Source organism: Pongo abelii, chromosome 22, assembly GCF_028885655.2.
Source record: "Pongo abelii isolate AG06213 chromosome 22, NHGRI_mPonAbe1-v2.0_pri, whole genome shotgun sequence".
Lineage (NCBI taxonomy): Eukaryota > Metazoa > Chordata > Mammalia > Primates > Hominidae > Pongo > Pongo abelii.
In genome coordinates, this window is record NC_072007.2 from 23,825,864 (window position 1) to 23,850,176 (window position 24,313).

The 24,313-nt window shown below is 41.3% G+C and overlaps 1 protein-coding gene and 1 long non-coding RNA gene across 8 annotated transcripts in view; one reads left to right on the forward strand and one right to left on the reverse strand.

Annotated features, from left to right (window-relative positions):
* Positions 1–24,313, forward strand: part of LOC129052414 (uncharacterized) — a 66,323-nt gene that overhangs the window by 13,177 nt on the left and 28,833 nt on the right. For 2 of the 5 annotated variants that reach the window (XR_010138863.1, XR_008517416.2), the window contains exons 1-2: positions 9,326–9,434; positions 10,494–10,619. This is a non-coding gene — a long non-coding RNA (uncharacterized LOC129052414). Of the gene's footprint in view, positions 1–530; positions 637–9,325; positions 9,435–10,493; positions 10,620–24,313 lie in introns of those variants that run through there. The other 3 variants (XR_010138862.1, XR_010138861.1, XR_010138860.1) reach the window with 3 other exon arrangements.
* Positions 17,502–24,313, reverse strand: part of LIPI (lipase I) — a 105,685-nt gene continuing 98,873 nt past the window's right edge. Inside the window, exon 9 of one of the 3 annotated variants that reach the window (XM_024239452.3) lies at positions 17,502–17,772. In XM_024239452.3, the coding sequence (XP_024095220.3) occupies positions 17,685–17,772 (88 nt within the window). In that variant the 3' untranslated portion in view covers positions 17,502–17,684. The remainder of the gene's footprint in view (positions 17,773–24,313) is intronic. The other 2 variants (XM_054542830.2, XM_024239456.3) reach the window with 2 other exon arrangements.

The window sequence follows — 24,313 nt, forward strand, 5'->3', positions numbered from 1 at the left end:
TCACTGTGCTGCTTTAGAGTATCTTTTCTTGTCTAGATCAGTGCCTGGCTTATATTATGAGCTTCTAAAAGTTGGATCAATGAATGAATGATTCATATTCTGGACAACTGTACTCTAACACCTAACTGAAAAACAAAATCTTAGATCTATCTTCCATGTAAAAGCATCTATCTAAAATGCAAATCTTACTTTGATAATCTCCAGCTTAATAGCTTAGATGGCTCCCAGGCATCCCCAAAACCATTTCTCAATTCGCTGATCAAAAAAATAAAACTTAAAAATTTTAAAACTAAAAAAAATAGAATATTTCACTGGTCAAAAAACAAAAACAAAAATGATCTGTCAGCATGCCTCAGTCACATCCCGCCCTGCTGTGCACCCCTCTCCCAACCCCAGCCTACAGGGACCACCCAATAACCTATTCTTTCCTCCATAAGCCTTACCCTCCTTCTTCAAGACTCATACGTTCTCCTTAGAAACCTGCCCGCCACTTCCTGGAAACAGTAGATTCTTTCTTGCTTATGGTTTTTGTAATGACATCAGCCATTTAGAACTCATGATGTGCCCAGGCCCCATTATCTGCTTCTCCACAGATCTTGCTCAGACAATCCATCAGGGTTTAGTCACAGATCCAAAGTAAGGAGTTAGAAGGGAGCTTCAGGCTTGGTCTCTTTGGGTTGAAGCTAGAAAATTAATCTATGCTGAACACAAAAAGGAAGCTGAGTAATAGCCAACCTACACATCCTAGGAATAACTATTGGTTTTTTTGCCCCCAGCCAGTCTCTCTGCAGTCATCTCTCCTTCTTTACATTTCTTTTAAACACAGTATATTAACACAACACTGTGCAAGAACTGGGATTCAGAAAACCAAGATATAGGTCTCCACCAGCTATGCTATTGTGTCCAGAATTGGTGGGTTCTTGCTCTCACTGACTTCAAGAATGAAGCCACGGCCACTCGCAGTGAGTGTTACAGTTCTTAAGGTGGTGCATCTGGAGTTGTTCATTCCTCCTGTCTGGAGTTGTTCGTTCCTCCCGTCTGGAGTTGTTCATTCCTCCTGGTGTGTTCATGGTCTCGCTGGCCTCAGGAAAGAAGCTGCAGACCTTCACAGTGAGTGTTAACAGCTCATAAAGGCACTGTGGACCCAAAGAGTGAGCAGCAGCAAGATTTATTGCAAAGAGCAAAGAACAAAGCTTCCACAGTGTGGAAGGTGACCCCAGCCGGTTGCCACTGCTGGCTCAGGCAGCCTGCTTTTATTCTCTTATCTGGCCCCACCCACATCCTGCTGATTGGTCCATTTTACAGAGTGCCAATTGGTCTGTTTTACAGAGAGCTGATTGGTCCATTTTGACAGGGCGCTGACTGGTGCATTTACAATCTCTGAGCTAGACACAAAAGTTCTCCACTTCCCCACTAGATTAGCTAGATACAGAGTGTCGATTGGTGTATTTACAAACCCTGAGCTAGACATAGAGTGCTGATTGGTGCATTTACAAACCTTGAGCTGGATACAGAGTGCCAATTGGTGCATTCACAATCCCTTAGCTAGACATGAAGATTCTCCAAGTTCCCACCAGATTAACTAGATACAGAGTGCCAATTGGTGAATTCACACTGAGCTAGACACAGGGTGCTGATTGGTGTATTTACAAACCTTGAGGTAGATACTGAGTGCTGATTGGTGTATTTGCAATCCCTTAGCTAGACATAAAGATTCCCCAAGTCCCCACTAGACTCAGGAGCCCAGCTGGCTTCACCCAGTGGATCTAGCATGGGGGCCGCAGGTGGAGCTGCCTGCCAGTCCTGTGCGGTGCACCCACCTGCAGTCCTCAGCCCTTGGGCTGTTGATGGGACCAGATGCCATGGAGCAGGGGGTGGTGCTCTTTGGGGAGGCTCAGGCCGGGCAGGAGCCCATGGGGAGGTTGGGGAGACTCAGGCATGGTGGGCTGCAGGTCCCAAGCCCTGCCCCATGAGGAGGCAGCTAAGGCCCCATGAGAAATCGAGCACAGCACCTGTGGGCCGGCATTGCTGGGGGACCCCGCACACCCTCCGCATCTGCTGGCCCATGTGCTAAGCCTCTCACTGCCCAGGGCCGGCGGGGCCAGTGGCCACTCTAAGTGTGGGGCCTGCCTAGCCCACACCCACCTGGAACTCACGCTGACCCACAAGCGCCTTGCACAGCCCTGGTTCCTGCCCATGCCTCTCCCTCCACACCACCCCGCAAGCTGAGCGAGCCGGTGCCGGCCTCGGCCAGCCCAGAAAGGGGCTTCCACAGTGCAGCGGCAGGCTGAAGGGCTCCTCAAGCGTGGCCAGAGTAGGCACCGAGGCTGAGGAGGCACCGAGAGTGAGTGAGGGCTGCAAGGGCTGCCAGCACACTGTCACCTCTCACTATGAATCAGCCTTGAAAACTCTTTGGGCCTCATTGACTAAATCTGTAAAATCTGACTTTATGAGGATTATATTCATTGAACTCTGAGGTCCTGTCCATTTCTTACACCCTGATTCAAAGACCACATATAACCTCTAACCCAGATGTTCTTAACTAGGCTTCTTGTATGTCTGGCAAGATGATGAAAGAACTTCAAGGGGATCATGATCTCTTTAAATTCTATGTAAAATCCAAGGCTGGGCACGGTGGCTCACGCCTGTAATCCCAGCACTTTGGGAGGCCGTGACAGGCAGATTGCCTGAGCTCAGGAGTTCAAGACCAGCCTGGGCAACATGGTGAAACCCCGTCTCTATTAAAATACAAAATAATCAGCCGAGTATGGTGGCGCATGCCTGTAGTCCCAGCTACTCAGGAGGTTGAGACACGAGAATTGCTTGAATCCTGGAGGCAGAGGAGGTTGCAGTGAGCTGAGATCGTGCCACTGCCCTCCAGCCTGGGAGACAAGGAGAAACTCTGTCCCAATAAATAAATAAATAAATAAATTAATTAATTAATTAATTAATTTAATTTTGTGTAAAATCCTGTGTGAGCTGGCTGCATCACCTTGCCCCACAGAGGGGGTTTTCTTATCTTTTTTTCTCTTCCCACGTAATGATAGTCTATGGTTGCCCTACTATGTACTCTCTTTTTATTATTTTATTTATTAATTTATTTTTTTAGAGACAGGGTCTCACTCTGTTATCCAGGCTGGAGTGCAGTGGCACAATTATAGCTCACTGCAGCCTTGGTCTCCTGGGTTCAAGCGGTCATCCCACCTCAGCCTCCTGAGTAGCTAGGATCACAGGCACACCCCACCATGCCCAGCTTATTAAAAAAATATATTTTTTTTAGGCTGGGCACAATGGTTCATGCCTTGAATCCCAGAACTTTGAGAGACCAATACAGGAGGACTGATTGAGCCCAGGAGTTCAAGAACCTGAGAAATATAGAGACCCCATTTCTACCATGGAAAAAAAATAAAAAATAAAAACATTAGCTGGGCCCAGTGTCATTCACCTGTAGTGCCAGCCACTTATAAGGCTGAGGCGGAGGATTACTTGAACCAGGAATTCAAGGCTGCATTGATCTATAATTGTGCCACTGCACTCAGCCTGGGTGACACGGCAAGACCCTGTCTTTAAAAAAAAAAAAAAAAAAAAAAATAGACTACAGGTAAGAAAGTACTTGGATAACAGTAAAAAAGTTAAACACATGACATTGGACCTTATGAAATGTGTTTACCCTAGAGCTGTTTATTGTATGATAAGTCTCTCCTAGATAGTATTCAAGGTTTAATGCAGAAACAGAGCAAGACTCTGTTTCAAAAATAAAATAAAATAAAATAAAATAGCTGGCCATGGTGGCTTGCACCTGTAGTACCAGCTGCTCAGGAGGCTGAGGCAGGAGGATCTCTTGAGCCCAGAGAGTTAGGGGCTGCAGTGAGCTATGATCACGCCACTGCACTCCAGCCTGGGTGACAGAGCAAGACCTGTCTCTAAAAAGATAAAATAAAAGTAAATAAAAAAGAACCCTGGGTGCCACAAGAGAGATTCAAATTCATTTGGTTTAGCACAGGGCCATGGAATCTGTCCCAGCATCCTAAAAGCTGCCTCAGTGAGCTAACAAAAGGACTGGTATTGAAAGAGCTGTCAACAAGCTGTGACAAAGAGAAGCCTCCTCTGTGAGGCAGGGAAGTGGGGCCAAATAACAGGTTTTTGTTGTTGTTGTTGTTGTTTTGTTTTTTTTTTTTTGGAGGAGGAGAGGAGCTGATTTAGGACAGCTAAAATGGTTGTGAGAGAGCACAAGAATCTAGGGAAGCTTGAGACCGTGAGACTGTGGCGGCCTCAGCAGGTGCTTCTGTGGGCTCTCTCCAGCTCTCTCAGCAGGATGGAGTCAGGAGCAGAGAAGGCAGTTGGTGGGATGACCCAAAGTTGGGGTTTTATCAGAGAGGAGGAGCAGGAGGACAGGGTGTAAGGCAGATCAAGGAGTGTTACTAAGGGGCTCAGGTCCTAGACAGTGGGCCTAGCAGGTAGGCAATGAGGGTCATGAGGGATGGGGAAGATGCATGACAAGAGGCCCTGAAAACCAGGAGAATTTGACAACACCAGAGCCCTGGCAGTCCCAGGAGGGGAGCAGGTCTAACAGGAACACCCTTGCACCTGTGCAGGAGAGCAGCAAGGCTAGGAGGCTGCAGACAGACAGTGGATAACTAAAAAGTGAACTTTCTGCTGGACAGCAAATCCCTGGATGCCATCCCGATGGAGATCTAAGATGAAAAATACCCCGCCATGAAAATGCCTTACATGGTCCTAACCATGAAGCATAAAATTGCCTTTTCACCTGAAAATGACCTGCAGCTTCATTTACCATTTTATGCTTTGGATGTCATGTAACATCCAGAAGTAATACCCTCCACCATTGCAAGTCAAAGTAAAATCAGAAAATGCTCAGTGGAAAGGAAAAAAACAACAAAATAAAACAAAAAAACAAAAACAAACAAACAAAAAAATCAGAAGACAAAAAACCAGCAATAGAATAAAGCTGCAAACCCAAAGCACCAGGAGAGGAAAGGGAAAAAAACCTGCAGCATACACAAGCTTTGATGTTGTGTGATCTGTGAAAATGTATAGAAATGTTACCTTACCCCAAAATTCCCAAGATGCTTTACTTGCCAACCACTGGAAGGAAGTAGAAATTCCCACTCAGGTTGTTACTTTTAATTTCTGTTCTCTTTATGTTTTTCCTAAAATAACAACAGGCATTCTAGAGATGATTTACCAAGATGGCTTAATGAGGTGTCAGATGAGTACCCGTGCCCACGAGCCCCTTTACCTCAGGCCTCCTTATACAAATTTGACTGACTCTTCTGAGCCCGACTAGATAAAAAAACAGATAATAGGAGCAGCTGGGCTGGAAGCACAGCTAGGCCGTCCCCATGGAGACCAGACTCTAGCACCACGTGCTCTTCCTTGCCCCAGCGTTTCTCCCCACTCTTGCTTTTCAGAGCGGCAGCCCACCCGAACCTGGGTCTTCCTCAGATGATCTCCACATCAGTGCTTGTCAGCATTCATGTGCACACAGATCACCTGTGCAATTTGTGAAAATGTAGATTCAGACTCAGTGGCTGGGGTGGAACCTCTGGATCTATGTGTCTAACAAGCCCCATGGTGATGCACGTGGTCATCAGATGGTCCTTGTTCCACACTTGGACGAGATATTTAGAGCCTGTAAAATAGCTACTCCCCTATCCAGTGTTTGAGTCCCAGACTTCTGGATTCTGCCAGCACTCAGATGCTTCTGGGACAGGATGCTTCCTGTTCATCTTGGGTCAACACGTCAGAAAGACCTTCCTGTATTGAGCTGAGATCTGCCTACGTAGGGCTCACCTTCACCTGGCCTACTTCTGGGCCTTGGATTCTATGTAGCAGGCTTAAGGCCTTAGAAAGGGGCTGGCATGTCCCCCAGGTATTTTCTTCAGGTAAAACCTGCCAGGTCCTCTGGCTATTATTTTTTAATTTTTTTTAGAGACAGGGTCTCACCATGTTGCCAGGCTGGTCTCAAACTTCTGGGCTTAAGTGATCCTCCTGCCTCAGGCTCCCAAAATGCTGAAATTACAGGCATAAGCCACCATACCTGGTCTTGGCTATTCTTCTTATGCTATAGTTTGGTTATTCTGGTCATTTCTTTCTTTTTTATTTTTATTTTATTTTATTTTTTTGAGATGGAGTCTCACTCTTGTCACCCAGGCTGGAGTGCGATGGTGTGATCTCGGCTCACTGCAACCACTGCCTCCCAGGTTCAAGCAATTCCCCTGCCTCAGCCTCCCAAGTAGCTGGGATTGCAGGTGCCCACCACCACATCCAGCTAATTTTTGTATTTTTGGTAGAGATGGGGATTCACCATGTTGACCAGGCTGGTCTCAAACTTCTGGCTTCAGGCGATCCACCTGCCTCAGCCTCCCAAAGTGCTGGAATTACAGGCATGAGCCACCGCACCCGGCCCTAGTCATTTCCTTCTGGATCCTGTTCTGTGTGTCTTTAGCTCTCTCCTCTTGTGATACCCATGCTGCAAAAAGTAGCTTGGGACTGTCACCACCTCATTACAGATAGCCTTCATGTGACTTGTGTTGTACTTGCTGTCAGCCATCATCCTTAAAGTCATTTTACACATGCTGTGGATCAGCCACATTTCTTCGTAGTCAGTAATAATTATAATTATACTTAACACTTATGAGAATTAGTATAGCAAGATGGTTAAGAACATAGGCTCTGTAATGAGACTGCCTAGTGGGAAGCACTATGATTGGCACCACGTGTTATCTATCACCACCACCATCGTCATCATCCATCACCATCACTATCACCACCATCATCATCACCATCACCATCATCACATCACTATCAACATTATCACCACCATCAGCATCACCATCATCACATCACCATCAACACCATCATCACCACCATCACCATCACCATCATCACATCATCATCAACACTATCATCACCACCATCACCATCAACACTATCATCACCACCATCACCATCAACACTATCATCACCACCATCACCATCACTATCACTACCATTATTACCATCACCATCATTACCATCACTATCACCATCATACCATCATCACCATGGCTATCACCACCATCATCACCATCACCATAATCATCAGCACCATCACCATCACCCATCACCATCACCACCATCACTATCACCACCATCATCTTCACCACCACCATCAACATCATACCATCACCATTATCATTGCCACCACCACCATCATCACCATCACCATCACATCATCATCACCATGTTAAGTAAGCACTTTGCCTAGATTAACTGATTTAATTCTCGTAACAACTTCATAATGTAGGGGCAATTATTATCCCAGTTTTACAAGTGAGGAAGTAGGACCTCACAAGATTATGTTTTGTGCCAAGGGTAACAGTGACAAGAATCTAACCCTGGGCAGGGTCCTTTGGTTGGTTTTGTTTGTTATGTTGTTGACCAACGTGCAAGACCATTTCTGTTCCTGCTATTCATAAATTTCATCTTTTATTCAGCACTTTATCCTTATTTTACACTATCTTTTGGATTCCTGGTTCTTTCATCCCAAGTGTATCTGCCTCCTAGCTTCATGCTGTCTGTCATATTGTGAGAAAAATATGTATCTTCACCTAGATCATGCACAAGGTCAGAGGCCATGCGGCAATTCCCTACAGATTCTGCTCACTGAAGCCCAATGGTGCACATCTCCTGAAGCTCCCTGAGCCTGTAGTCTTGTAACCCACTCAGAGAAGCCTAGGGAGTGGTTGGACATGATTTGTTTTTGAACATATTTGTATTTGGTTCCCGGGAATCATGTTTCCTCCTCGCTTTCAGGTCTCCATTCCAGAATCTTTTCCAAGATAGACAGCTCCCTCCAAATTTATAGTTGCCGAAATCAATTCTTTGGGCAAGGTCAGATGCAAGGAACAAATAGAAAGCAGGGTCTGCAGAACACATATCCCAGAGGTGATAATGACCAGTTAATCCCTGCAGATAGTTAGATCTAGGAGACTGTCCCTGGGCTTCAGGGCTCCCTGCCTCTGAATCCAGCAGTGCAAATGCAAGCCTCTTATGTTCCCCCTAAACCATAGGTGGCTGAGCAGCCATGGTGTTGCCAGCATTTCTATAAAGGAGGAGCGCAGGGCAGCAATCTCATCAGAGGAGAGGCTGGGGCTGGCCTTGAATTTAGATTGTATGTATATTTGGGGCAATTTGCAAGGAGGGGGTGCCCTGATAGAGATTATGTGGGCTAAATCCCCCACAGAAAGCTATCTTGTGCCACTGTTCCTGTGCCAACTCACCAGAAAGGCTGGACTGATTTCTCCCCTCTCTCCTTTCCTGGTTCTGTTCTCTGACCCTGGGTGATTAATGTAACCTAGCTATGTTCAATTACCCATCCTTTTCAAGATGTTGGGATGTCTGCCACCTGTCCCTGGTGCTCTTCTTGGCTTCCTGTGAGCTGTGACAATGGGAGACTTGTGGCTTTTGGAGGAGAGCTGGAGGCCCTGGGTCTGCCATCAGTCTGGGCTCCCTAACTGCATGATTATCACTGGAGCCTTCCCAAGCTGGGAAGTTGCAAAACAAGCACGCAGGGAACATTCTTCCACCCCAGTATGTTCCCCTCATGAAATCGTCAAGCAAACCCTGAACGCTTTCTCTTGGTGTGGTCAGGCAGAAAGGCGGTCTCTCTCATACTAGAGCAGTCAGTGGCCATTGGCTGACTGAGACTAACGGCAGATCTAGAAGGATTTGGAGAATGCTGTCTTGGTTCTCTTAGAACAGCATGTGGCCCTAGTAGTGTGCTTGTTTTGGGGACAGTGGTGCCCCTGCAAGTCATGAAAACTGATGGGGCAGGAAGGGGAGCTCCAGCCAGAAATGGGAAGTGTCTCAGACCTTAGTGAAGTGATCTTGAATCTCTGATTTACAGGGCTGATTTTGACACATTTTTCTCAAGAAAACAGTGGTTTAGGGCATGGTCTCAAGCTCTATCTAGATTGAAATTCTGTCAGGCATGTTAGCTCACATTTGTAGTCCAAGCACTTTGGGAGGCCAAGGTGGGAGGATCGCTTGAGCTCAGAAGTTTGAGACCAGTCTGAGCAACATAGTGAGACACCATCTCTACAAAAAATTCAAAAATTAGCTGGGCATGTGGCACACACCTGTAGTTCCAGCTGCTGAGGAGGCTGAGGCAGAAGGATCACTTGATCCCAGGAGGTTGAGGTTGTGATGAGCTGTGATCATGCCACAGCACTTCAGCCTGGGCAACAGAGCAAGACCCTGCCTCAAAAAAAAAAATCTCTACCAGCTCTCTGATCTAGCACAATTTATTTGAGTTTTGCAGGCCTCATCCAAAGATAATAATTGGACTTACCTTATCGGTTGTGACAACTAAATAAAAAATAATACATGAGAAGTGCTTAGAACAGTTCCTGGCATTTAGTAAGAGCTTTGTAAGTATTAACTATTATTAGTACCATCATCATCTTTATTGCCACTATTTACTGAGTGTTTAATATGTACCAGAGATGTCTAAGCACATATAGTACATGCATTATTAGCTCATTGAACTTCACTTTGATTTTTTTGGGGGGGGTAGGGCGGGGTTTGTTGTTTTTTGTGACAGAGTCTCACTCTGTCACGCAGGCGGGAGTGTAGCAGTGCAATCTCAGCTCACTGCAACCTCTGCCTCCCAGGTTCAAGCAATTCTCCTGCTTCAGCATCCCAAGTAGCTGGGACTACAGGCATGTGCCACCACACCCGGCTAATTTTTGTATTTTTAGTAGAGACAGGGTTTCACCATGTTGGCCAGGCTGGTCTTGAACTCCTGACCTCAAGTGATATGCCCACCTTGACCTTCCAAAGTGCTGGGATTACAGGCGCAAGCCACTGTGCCCAGCTGAACTACACTTTGAAGTAAGGGTTAATCCTGTGCTTCAGTTGAGGAAACTAAAAATGGGAGAATTCAGTACAAAGGTAAACCGGAAAGTAATTGAAGTCAAAATCTAGAATCAAGGGTTTTTTGTTTATTTTTTATTTTGGAGACAGGGCCTTGCCATGTCACCCAGGCTGGAGTGCGGTGGTGCAATCACAGCTCACTTTAGCTTCAACCTCCTGGGCTCAAGAGATCCTCCCACCTCAGCCTCCTGAGTAGCTGGGATCACAGGCATGCACACCACATCTGGCTAATTTTTGTATTTTTTGTAGAGACATGGTTTCATTATGTTGTCCTGGCTGGTCTTGAACTGCTGGGTTCAAGCAATCCACCATCCGCCTTGGCCTCCCAAAGTGCTAGGATTACAGGCGTGAGCCACTGTATCCGGCCTGGAATCGAGTTTTCCTAACTCAGGAGTTACGCTGTTATTGCTCTCTGCTACTGTCCATAGTAACAGCCATATTACTGAGTACTTCCCACTTGCTGAGTAGGGTGCTGAGCACTTTACATGCCTTATTTCATTTAATGTTCACAATAATCCTATGAGGTAGATTCTCTTGTTATTCCTATTTTACAGATGAGTTAACCAAGGATCAGAGGAGCTAAGCAGCCTCCACAAATTTACATGGCAAAGAAAGTCAGCATTTAAATCCAGGCCTTCCTGACTCTAAAATCTGTTCTATTGAGTTTGACTGCCAAACAGGTAAGCAGAATGCTCCTAGGAGGTTGGTAACAGTGGTTGGTGATCCATAACGTCTGGGATCCACTGAAACTCAGGGATACAGTTTGCCTAATCAGCCCTATTTTCTGAGCTGTCGTTAGGGACAATTTTCACTTTCTCTGATGCTTCATTTCCCTGCAGCTTCTGAAAGCTGTTGATTTGCTCAGAATAAGACCATGTTCTGTGCCTTTCACATCTCAGATTGTTGTGTACATGCTCAAGAGTATGGAGGAATCATAAACATTCCAGAAGGAGGCCCTGGTGTACTATGCAAAGTTTTTGCCACACTGCTATGGGAGGAATCTGTGTTTCTTGACCAAACACTTGAGGTTATGGGACTGCAAGATTCCAAATGTGCGTTTCAATAGCCAGGGATGCATGGTGGGGCTTCAGAGGCTCTGGGAACATTCTGTATGTGTGTGTGCATTTTACTGGAGAGAGAGCTCCTAACTTTCGTAATATTCTCAAAGGAATTCATGACTCAAAAAAATCATTTACAAACCATTGTTCTCCGGCCAGATGCCTGTAATCCCAGCACTTTGGGAGGCCAAGAAGGGCCGTTCACCTGAGACCAGCCTGGCCAAAATGGTGAAACCCGGTCTCTACTAAAAATACAATCAGCTGGGTGTGGTAGCTCATGCCTGTAATCCCAGCTACTCAGGGGGCTGAGGCAGGAGAATAGCTGGAACCCGGGAGGTGGAGGTTGCAGTGAACAGAGATCGTGCCATTGCACTCCAGCTTGGGCGACTGAGCAAGACTCCATCTCAAAAAAAGAAAAAAAAAAAAGGGCTCCCAACTGCTTTTGCAGAATCAGAGAATGTGATCACTGCCATGGTTGAGGGGAGGGCACAGGGGAACGAAGAGGGAGGTCCAAAGGCTGGAGGGACAATAGCTCACCCTGGAATATTTTCAAGTTTGGTGGGGACGACTCTGGAAACAAGCTGACTCTGACAATGACACAGAATTCACAGTGTTATTGCTTCTTTGAAAGGTGGGCGGTCTGTAGTTTTTCCTCAGAATTCATTCATATACTTCTAGGAAGTGCCATTTAGTTTCATACAGTTTACATATACCTGGTTTTGTGGCATCTGGAGAGATTCAGGATAGTTCTTGTTAATGAGAAGTCACAGGGTGGAGCTATAATGCACTATCCATTGTGAACCCTGATAACTTGAGACAGGTCTCAGTGAATTTAGAAAGTTTATTTGGCCAAGGTTGAGGATGCACACCTGTGACACAGCCTCAGGAGGGTCTGAGGACATGTGCCCAAGGTCATCAGAGCAGTTTGGTTTTATACATTCTAGGAACACAGGAGACATCAATCAATGTGTACAAGATTAACATTGGGTCGGTCTGCAAATGTGGGACAACTTGAAGCAAAGGCGGGAATTCTCAAAGCAAGGAGGGGACTTCTGGGTCTTAGATAGTTGAGAGACAAATGGTTGCATTCTTTTGAGTTTCTGATTACCCTTCCCAAAGGAGGAAATTAAATATGCATTTATCTCTGTGAGCAGAGGAGTGACTTTGAATAGAATGGGAGGCAGGATGGCCCTAAGCAGTTTCCAGCTTGACTTTTCCCTTTAGCTTAGTGATTTGGAAGCCCCAAGATTTATTTTTCTTTTATAAAATTTTTAAAACCCAGGTAGAAGTATCCATGCTTGTTAAAGAAACAAAGGAAGAAAGAAAAGCAAATGATAGGCCGGGCACAGTGGCTCACGCCTGTAATCTCAGCACTTTGGGAGGCCGATGTGGATGGATCACCAGATGTCAGGAGTTTGAAAACAGCCTGGTCAACATGGTGAAACCCCATCTCTTTTACAAACACAAAATTAGGCAGGTGTGGTGGAGGGCGCCTGTAATCCCAGCTACTCTGGAGGATGAGGCAGGAGAATCACTGGAAGCCAGGAAGCAGAGGTTGCAGTGAGCCAAGATCGCACCACTGCACTCCAGCCTGGGCAAAAAAAGTGAACCTCTGTCTAAATAAATAAAGAGGTAAATAAATAAATACAATTATTTTAATCTGCTTGTTAAAGGTATCTGATAGAATTTGGAATTTCTTTTTTTGTTATTTTGAATTTCTTTGTTTCTCTAGTACAGCTATTTGGAATTTTCTTTGAGAAAAATGACAATTTTTGTTTCTCCAGGATTGGTCCCTGGTTCCTTTTTTAGTTCATTTGGTTAAGTATTTTTTTTAATGATTTGTTGATGCCAGTAGATCTTTGTGGGTGTCTCACCATTGAAGATTTTGATATTTATTGTAGTCAACACTGCCTGGGTTTGTTGGTAGCCATTGTTCCTAGGAAGCCTTTAGAGATATTCAAAACGACTTGGGTGTTGTGATCTAAGCTCTTTCTACTTTATGGGACATCTCAAGCCCAGTAACACTGTGGTTCTTGCAGGCTCACAGAGTTACTACCTTGATGGTCTTGGACAACATGGTCTTGCAGAATTTTCTGAATTATCTAGCAGAGACTCTTCTTCTTTTACTTTCTCCCAAACAAATGGAGTCTGTGGGTGTGTTTGTCTGTGTGTGTGTGTTCTGAGACACATGAAAGTGAAGTGGAATGACCCAGACATCTCTGTGGCCATGACCACTATGACTGCACTGTGTCAGACCTGAATCCAGCAGAGTGCTTGATCTCACCCAAGGCCTGCCATCACAGCTTCCTGGTTACTGTGATACCCAACCTTGTTTTAACCTGAATTGACTCTCCCTTAGCTGAGAGAGCCAGACAGACTCCATCTTGGCTCCTTCACTTACAGCCCCTTACCCACCCCCTTCCTCAAGGACTTAACTTGTGCAAGCAGTCTCCCAGCACATCCAAGGACGCAATTAACTAATAAGATACTGTGGCAAGCTGTATCCGCAGTTCCTAGGAATTCACCCAGTTGATAGAACCCAGAGCCCCCGCGTTTGTGTCCGGTTGATAACACCCAAAGCCCCGCATCTATCACCTTGTAATGGATTTAAAGCCCCTGCACCTGGAACTGTTTGCTTTCCTGTAACCATTTATCCTTTTAACTTTTTGCCTGCTTTACTTCTGTAAGATTGTTTTAACTAGACTCCCCCCACCTCCCCTTTCTAAATCAAAGTACAAAAGAAAATCTAACCCCTTCTTTGGGGCCAAGAGAATTTTGAGCACTAGCCGTCTCTTGGTAACCGGCTAATAAAGGACTCCTGAATTCATCTCAGCATGTGGCATTTCTCTGTAACTCACTCGGTTACAACTGTCTATGTTCATTCAAGGCACTGTGGCTCTACAATCAGCAGGTGAAAAAGTCAGCCAGGCCTCGATTACTCCCTTCAGTTTAGCAAGTTTCTTTAGGCCCTAGGTTGGTTCAGAGGTGCTATTCAGGAGTCAGGGACTAAAATAAAAAACTTCAGAAAGCTAAGGTTTTGGCAGTGAGAGTTTGGCAGAAGAGTGTGGAATAGATCTTTAAAAAGGTGAAAGTTTCTAAATAAAGATTGAAACCTGATGGGAAAAACAATAGAGAAATATACAAAAATTATGTTCATGCTAATTTTACTTATTTATTTATTTATTTTTGACACAGGATCTTGCTCCATCACCCTGGCTGGAGTGCAGTGGCCTGAGCTCAGCTCACTGCCAGCTCTGCCTCCCAGGTTCAAGTGATTCTCCCACCACAGCCTCCCTAGTAATTGGAAATACAGGCACGTGCCATGATGTCCAGCTAATTTTTTGTATTTTTAGTAGCGATTGGGTTTTGCCATGTTGGCCAGGCTGGTCTTCAACTCTTGGCCTCAAGTGGTCAGCCCACCTCGGCCGGCCTCCCAAAGTGCTGGGATGACAGGCATGAGCCACTGCACCCAGCCCAGTTTGTTATTTAATTACACCAGCCCTCATTCTGAAAAAAGACTAGATGCAGGGATTAATAACTAGTGCTTTGATTTTACTTGTAAAATGTATTTTCTTTTTTTTTCTTGTGGGAACCAGTAAATTAAACACTAATAAAACTATAATACAGGCCAGGCACGGTGGCCCATGCTTGTAATCCCAGCACTTTGAGAGCCCAAGGCAGGTGGATCACAAGGTCATGAGTTCGAGACTAGCCTGGCCAACATAGTGAAACTCCATCTCCACTAAAAATACAAAAAAAAAAAAAAAAAAAAATAGCCGGGCATGGTGGTGGGTGCCTGTAATCCCAGCTACTCAGGAGGCTGAGGCAGGAGAATTGCTTCAATCTGGGAGGTGGAGGTAGCAGTGAGCTGAGATCGTGCCACTGCACTCCAGCCGGGTGACAGTGTGAGACTCCGTCTCAAAAAAATAATATATATATATATAAATATATATATATAAAATACATTTTCAGTCATGTAGTGTATGTGTGTGTATTATCTTTATATATGCTATATATTATGTATATATTATTTATAATATATAGATAAAATATACATTATATATAGAAACAGACAAAATATACATTACACACTCACACACTCATTAACACACATGTGCAATGTGGTCTAAGGTATTGCAGTGTGGTAACATGTACACATTTCACAAGTTTACATCTTTGAGTTATTCTGGAAGACTGTTATCACCTCTGGCAAGGAAGGTTCATTAGGAGGTTAATGGGTTCTAATGTACATGAAACGGTTGGCTACTGTCTTGTCTGTTACCCAGAGGCCCTAAGCAATCAGGAAGACAGGAACGAAATTTCTGCTCTTGGTAACGTTTGCAGTGCATTTCATAAGTGTCATTAATGTCACAAGCTGAGATTGAAAAGCTTCTGGGGATATATGGAAAATTAATGGGGGGCATTAGAAAAGTAAAATAGCATGAGGTTGTGTGTGTGTGTGTTAAAGAATGTATGAAGATTGTAAGCAGATGCCCAAGGGGTGGAGAAGAGAGAAACAGTATCTCTGTGGACTGGAGAAAGGACTGTGGAGGGAAGGGCTGCAGTGTAAACTGAAGTAACTGTTTTAATGAAAATCTGTCAGACAGTAGAGGTACAGGCAGCACTGCTTAAATCCCTAGGGAAAAAGTAGAGTGTTTGCGTTTTTGCATAGAACATGTATCTAATACCTGAAGCACCTTCAGCTACTTCCAGGTGAGCACCAACAATGGCCCCAATTCACCTTCAAGTGGATTATTATCAAAGTACATCATTATGATACTATCAGGTCATGGCAGGTGTTATAAATTGTGTCCCCACAAAAATTCGTATTTTAAAACTCTAACCCCTAGTTCCACAGAATATGACTATACTTGGAGATAGGGCCCTTCAGTGGGTAATTAAGTTAAAATGAGACTGCTAGAGTGGGCCCTAATCTAATCTGACTGGTCCCCTTAAATGAAAAGGAAATTTAGACATACTGAGACAGCAGAGATGTGCAGATACAGAGGAAAGACCATGTGAGGTCACGGGCAAGACGGCGGCCATCTGCAAGGAAAAAAGAAGGGCTTCGTAAACATGTTAGTCATTATCGCACTGCTATAAAGAAATACCCAAGACTGGTAATTTATAAAGGAAAGAGGTTTAATTGACTCACATGAGGAGGCCTCAGGAAACTTAGAATCATGGCAGAAGGGGAAGCAGGCACCTTTTTCATAAGTGGCAGGAGACAGAAGTGTGAAGTGTGAGCACAGGAAAACTGTCACTTTTAAAACCATCAGATTGTATAAGACTCACTCACTATCACAAGAACAATATGGGAGAAACAGCCCCCATAATGCAATCACCTCTCACCAGGTTCCTCCCTTGACACATGAGGATTATAATTCAAGATGAGATTTGGGTGGGGACATAGAGCCAAACCATGTCAATAAGAAACCAAGCCTGCTGACACCTTGACTTGGACTTCAGGCCTCCAGAATTGTGAGAAAATAAATTTTTGCTGCTTAAGCCACCTAGTTTGTGGTATTTTGTTATGACAGCTCAAGCAAACTAATTCAACAGGCAATCAAAGGCACAAAGGCTGTGACTGTGGTTGGCAGAGTATGTTACAAACACACACAAATCCTTGGGGTATTCAGACAAAAGTGAGAGAGAGCTCAACACTAGAAATTACTGGACTGAACAGGGGAATTAGAGAATGCTAAGAACATTTAGATTATGATTTTGAATGTGATCATTTGTAAATCAAGTAAACAGATAACACATACTGAACTTAGGGGATTCACTTAACATAGGAGTTAAGAACATGGACCCAGACATCTTAGTTTTGAATTCTGGGCCTGTGCATGATTCTGGACGTGTTACTTGGCCTCTATCTCTTGGCTTCTTCATCTGCGGAGACAATATGGCTAACTGCATATGGTTTTCATAAGGATTAAATAAATTAATATGTATAAAGCATTTAAACTCTTCCAGGAACACAGTGATATACATAAGAGTTAGCTATCTTTTTATTATTGTCATTATGAACAGACACTGCTCAAAATACTTTATTAAAAGCAATTTTCACAAAAATTACTTGGGCAACTGAGATATGGTGAGGTAAATTAACTTACTCAAGATCACATCATTAATAAGTAATGGAACCAGTATTTGACCCATAGGTTATTTATTGTACTCCACAGAAACAAAGCCATTATTTGCAAAGGACTAAAAAAAGATGCCAAGTAGATGATTAAATAAGTGCATATGTTTACTAGGTTCACATTAATACAAGTGACTTCTCCAAATGAAAATTTACAAATAAAATAGTGTGTTCATTTATTTTACTACTGAGGTAGAATGATTCTGTTGAAAACAGTGAATTGAAGTATTCACTAAACTTGCCTATTTTTCAAAAGGCATTTATTCATTATTAATAAATAATTAAGGTAAACAGTCAATGATAAGTATTAGATTGAGGAAGCAGAAAAAGTAAACAGAAATAAACAACTTTCAGAATATATTTGGAATGTTTAACTATGCATTTTTTATTTTCTTTATTTTTGATTCTTAAAATTTTTTTCAAGAAATAGAAATATCTGAATCTCAAATTGAACAGTGCATTATAAAAGAAAGACTGATTGCATTGTTTCACTTACAAGTCCATTAATTCACAAGCAAGTGTATTTGATGGAAGAAGGCATCTTATGTGTTCTTTGGTGTACATGTGTTTGGATTAAGAAACACTTCCTGTCTTTCTTTAAGTACAATATTATACCTGCAAAGTGGTGGTCTGAGAAAGAGAAAAATGGAGAGAAAAAAAAATAACTATTAGTAAAACAACAGAGTTCATTTCCTTCTCTCATAAATATTAGAATAGTCCATGCCTGTAACTAGCTAGTTCTCTAAATGTAGGGAGTTGGAACAAATATATGGGATCATTTCCATTCTATCTCATTTGGCTGTGTAGGGATGAAATAGACATAATGCTTATAAGAAAGAAAAAAATCTGTTTCAACTTCTTTTCTCAGTGCCTTATTGGAAAACTTAATTGTATGAGAGATACAGTTAGATACTGATACAGTTGAAACTTGAACTCAACTCAGTATCCAGGCCATTCCTTCCATCATGATGGTCACCAGACGAGAGTAGGGTGAATCATGTAGACAAAGTTTGCTGAAGCAATTTAATGAGTCCTCTTATGCCACCTACTAAAATGGAAATAATAAATCCTAAAGTATTCTATATCTTGGACAGATTTTATATTTAATATTTCAAGCTTTCCAAGAAGCCAAGTCACTGCAGCACTGTTCACATATTTATAATAAAATAGTAAGACAAGTGTGTTTTCTTTTTTCTGCAATAGACTAAAAGCTCATGAGCTTATTAGCATAGCATTGAATTATCTTCTATTATTACATATATAGTAAATACATATTTTTCCAAATATTCTATATTTTACAAAGCCTCTACAAGTATTACAAAACAGCGTAGGCAGGTTCACAATGCCTATCAATGTTAAATTTTACCAAAGCCTTTGAGAAAAATTAATTTGCTGTCCTTTTACATTGTAAAAGTTCATCTAGTATCACTGTCATGAATTTTGATATCTTTTTATCTTATGTTTAATAGTTCCTTCTCCCAGGCAATAAAAAATAAAAACACTATAATTTTGTGATATATTTTGAATTACCAAGGGAAAAGAATATTATGTATTTATCTTTCTAATTTCAAAATGCATACTGAATTTGTACTTCTAATGCTTTCTTACCACACATTACCAAAAATGAACACATTACATTGATAAAGTATAAGATTGATCTAAAATAATAAAAAAGAAATATAGTAATAAAATTTTTTTTAAATTCAAATACAATCTAGTTTTCTATTTTAATCCATATATATTATACCAAAGTACAAAAAATATATAAGCTTCTTTACTTGAAAAATCTCCCTAAGGCTTTTGCTCAACCTATCACCACATCTGTCCATTTAATATTCTCTTTTTTTGCCATTAACATAGAGGCCCCTACATTTGACTTCTTTTTTTATTTATTTGCTTATTTTAAATTCATAAAATTCTATGTATTCATTATGTACATGGTGTTTTGAAGAATAAATACATTGTGGAATGGTTAAATATAGTTAATTAAAATACACATTACCTCATATAGTTATTTTGCAACAAGAGCATTCAACATCTACTCTGCATTTTTAAGGAATATAATATTTTGTTACTAACTGTGGTCACCATGCTGCACAATAAATCTCTTGAACTCATTCCTTCTATCTAACTGTAATTTTCTATCCTTTGACCAACATCTCCTTAACACCTTCCCCTCCCAACTGCCTAGCCTCTGGTAACCACGGTTCTACTCTCTGCTTCTATGAGATCAACTTTTTTAGATTCCACATGTGAGTGAAATCCTACAGTCTTTGTGTGCCTGGCTTATTATACTTAACATAATGTCCTTCAGGTTCATTCATGTTGTTGCCAATGATGGGATTTCCTTCTTTATTATGTCTAAATAGTATTCCAATTTATAGATCTCTATCTATCTATCATCTATCTCTCTCTATATATATAGGTGATATATGTACCCATACTATATTTTTAATATATATAATATATACCATATACTATATGTATATAATATACATATTATATTTTTCTTACTGCTTCATCCACTATTGAAATCTTAGGTTTATTTTTTATCTTGGTTATAGTGACTAATGCTGTAATTAACATGGAAGTGCAGATATCTCTTCAACATACTGATTTCATTTCCTTTGATATACACCCAGTAGTGGGATTGCTGAATCATATATTAGTTCTATTTTTAATGTTTTTAGGAACTTCCAAACTGTTTTTCCTAACAACTTTACTAATTTACATTCTCATCAATAGTTATCAATCATTCCCTTTTTTCCATGTTCTCACCAACATTTGTTATAACTTTTGTCTTTATGGTAATAGCCATTCTAACAGTTGTGAGGTGATACCTCATTGTGGTTTTAATTTGCGTTTCCCTCATGGTTAGTGACATTGAACACTTTTTCATATACCTGTTGGCCACTTGTATGTCTTCTTTTGAAAAATATGTTTTCAGATCCTTTGCCCAATTTTTAATTAGGTTATTTGTTTTCTTGATATTGAGTTGTTTGAGTTCCTTATATATCTTGGAGATTCATCCCTTATCATATATATACTTTGCAAATAACTTCTCCCATTCTGTAGATTGTCTCTTACCTCTGTTAATTATTTCCTTTGATGAGCATAAGCTTTTTAGTTTAATGTAATCCCATTTGTCTATTTTTGCATTTGTTGCCTGTGCTTTTGATGTCATATCCAAAATATCATTGTCCAGACTGATGTCAAGATTTTCCCTATATTTTCTTCTAGCAAGTTTATAGTTTCAAGCCTTAGATTTTAGTCTTTAGTCCATTTGGAGTTGAATTTTTTGTATAAGGTATGACATAAAGGTCTAATTTTATTCTTTTGCATGTGGATGTACAGTTTTTCCAACACCATTTATTTTCATTTTGTTTTGTTTTTTTAAAATAGATTCAGGGGGTACATGTGCAGGTTTGTTACAAGAATATATTGTGTAATGATGCAGTTTGGACTTCCTGTGTACCCAATCATCTGAATAGTGAATGTTGTACTCAATAGGTAATTTTTAAATCCGCATCCCTCTCCCACCCTAATCTCTTTTAGTATCCCGGTATTGATTATTTCCCTCTGTATTTCCATGGGTACCCACTCCAACACTATTTGTTGAAAAGACTGTCCTTTCTCCATTGTGTGCCCTTGGAAACTTTGTTGAAAATTAATTTTTAAATGGGTGAATTTATTTTATTTCTAGGCTCTCTATTCTGTTCCATTGGTCCATGTCTCTGTTTTTATGCCAGTATTATACTACTTTGGTTACTACAGCTTTCTAATATATTTTGAAGTTATTTGGTGTGATGTCTCTAGCTTTGTTCTTTTTGCTCAAAATTGCTTTAGCTATTTAAAGTATTTTGTGGTTTCATACAAATTTTAAGATTTTTTTTTCTATTTCAGTGAAGAATGTCATTGGTATTTTGATAGAGATTTCATTAAATCTATAGATCCCTTTGGTTGTTTGGACATTTTTAACAATATTAACCCCTCCAAGGTACAAACATGGGATATCTTTCATTTATTTGTGTCTTCTTCAATTTATTTCATCAGTGTTTTACAGTTTTCTGTCTAAGAATTGTTTACCTTTTTGGTTAAATTTATTCCTAGGTATTTTATCATTTTATAGCTATTGTAAATACAATTGTGTTCTTGATTTATTTTTCAGATACTTTGCTGTATTGCATTTTCAAAGCTATCTTTGAGAATGTTATATTAATATTTATACATATTCATGCATTTTGTTTTTAAAAATGGAATCATACTCTTATAAAACATCATGCTTTTCTCACCAGGCAATATATTATGAATCTTTTCATAAATATAAATAAGCATTTAAAATATATAAAAACAGAAAAACTACTAATTCTTGTATATTGATTTTGTATCCTGCAATGTAACTTATTCCTAATATTCTTTTAAAATGTTACTTGGATAAGGTTTCCAGCAATAATGCAGGGAAAAGAATAGTGCCTATTTCCACCTGCCATGTGAGAAAACCCAATTCATAGTTCACTGGATAAGGCACATAGAAGGGTCTTCTCTAAGTACTGGGAATCATTACACCTAGACTGAGCACTTATCCAAGCTAGCTTAATAAATTTTGAAAGCAGGACCTGAAAGGTTTAACCCCAGTAACATAACAGTATCTTGAGAATAGAATTTAAGAGTATTTGTAGGAATACAAAAATATAGAACATTCAATAAGATAAAATTCACAGCATCTGTGATCTAATTGAGAATTACTAAGCATTGCAAAGCTGGAAAATGGACCCATACGAGGTGAAAAATCAACCAATTGAAACTAACCCAGAACAAGCACAAATGTGAGACTCAGCAGATAAATGCATTAAAACAGTTATTATACCTTTATTTCAGATGTTCAAAAGTGAAGTGGAGACATGAGAGATATAAAGAGGTGAGAACTACGATGTTTGAGATGAATAATACACTTATAAGATTAAAAGCAGATTAGATATTGCAGAAAAAAATCAGTGAACTTGATAACATAGCAACAGAAACTATTCAAAATAAAATGCAAAGAGAAAATAGAATTTTAAAATTAGCATAGCTACCATCACACTGTTATACTATCAAATATCAGATCTTACTTCAAGTAGCCAAAAATACTTAAAATTGGAATCCTCAGAGGAGAAGTAGTAGAGGAACACAGAAAAAAATCTCAAAAAAAGCTGGAAATTTAGATGAAACTTGATGAAAACTATAAACCTACTGTATTAGTCTGTTCTCACACTGCTATAAAGAACTGCCCAAGACTGGGTAATTTATAAAGGAAAGAGGTGTAATTGACTCACAGTTCAGCATGGCTTGGAAAGCCTCAGGAAACTTACAATCATGGCAGAAGGCACCTCTTCACAGGGCAGAGGGAGACAGAATGAGTGCCCAGCGAAGGGGAAGCCCCTTAAAAAACTTTCAGATCTTGGCTGGGCTCAGTGGCTCACACCTGTAATCCCAACACTTTGGGAGGCCAGGGCAGGTGGATCATGAGGTCAGCAGATTGAGACCATCCTGGCTAACATGGTGAAACCCCGTCTCTACAAAAAATACAAAAAATTAGCCGGGCGTGGTGGCATGCACCTGTAGTCCCAGCTACTTGGGAGGGTGAGGCAGGAGAATCACTTCAACCCAGGAGGCAGACGTTGCAGCGAGCTGAGATCATGCCACTGCACTCCAGCCTGGGCAACAGGGCAAGACTCTGATCTCATGAGAACTATCGCAGGAACAGGATGCAGGAACCACCACAGTGAATCAATTATTCAATTATCTCCACCAGGTCCCTCTCATGACATGTGGGGATTATGAGAACTACAATCAGACCCATCCAAAATGGCTACAGGCCTGTTTTGAAGACTATTGTAAGACTCCAGTGGCTCTAAAAAAACAAGGGACCATAGAAAAGACCCACAAAGTGCAGGCCCAGGAGAAAGAGCAGCAAGGAAAACAGGAAAAACCTGTCCTACAGGCCCTGCCAGAGGAGCTAGAGACTCCACCCCCTTATGTTCCAATTTACCCTTCTCTGGCAAGGCTTAGGCAGGAAGCCACTCCAGCAACTGCCTCTGGAGGGTCGGACTCAGAGGAGAGTATCCCCGAAACTTCACCACGTAGGGAAGAGCCAGGGCCACTGCCCAATAAATCAGAGGAACTCCAGGATGAGGTTGGCTGTCTTTGGTCAGGACATGCCTGAGTCATGCAGATGCCCCTCAGAGAAACTAGATTTCTAGGGTGGGGACATGGCCAAACCATGTCACCCACAGGTCCAAGAAAGCCAACAAACTTCAAAAAACAAGAAGTATGAAGAAAATTACAGCATGGTACATCATAATCAAATTGCTCAAAATCAGTGACAAAGAGAAAAATCTTAAAACGAGCCAAGCAGAAAAGTAGATTATCTTAGGAGCAACAAAGAAAGCATAGCAACAGATTTCTCATTAGGTTCAGTGCATGGTAGAAGATGGCAAAACAACATCCTTAAAGAATTGATAGACCAGCCTGACCAACATGGTGGTGAAGAAGGAATTCATGAAGTTTACAAGTATAATCAAAGACAACCAAGACATTTTTACTTTTTCCTTCAAAACCTTAGTGTAGCAACCTCCGCACCCCGCTCCCCACCCCGCCGTAGTCTAAGTTAGAGAAGAATACTAACCGCCTGTTTTTCCTTCTGTGCTCAGCAAGCCTTACCTGTACTTGCTAATTTCACATTCCCTGAGGCTCAGCGAGTTCCTGCTTCACCTCCCTAGCACAGCTGCAAAGTAACAAGGTTGATACAGAAACATAGTTTCCCAGGGATGTGGATTTATTTATTTATTTATTTATTTATATTTATTTAAATATTTATTTATTTATATTTATTTAAATATTTATTTATTTAAATATAAATAAATAAATATTTATTTATAAATATTTATGCTATTTATAAATTTATAGCATAAATAAATGTAAAAGACTGATCAACTGCCTTTGTTCTTGCTTCTGTAAGTAGGCTTCCTGCATCACATAGCTCCAGGCCACTGACTGCTTAAAAGGTGGCTGCTTTCTTTGTCTGGGGCTCAGACTTTTCTGGACACTAGTCCAACTGAGCCAGGTGATCACCTTTTAATAAAGACCTTTCCTGAGCTCTGTTCGGTCTCTCTTATCTCTGACTGTCCCA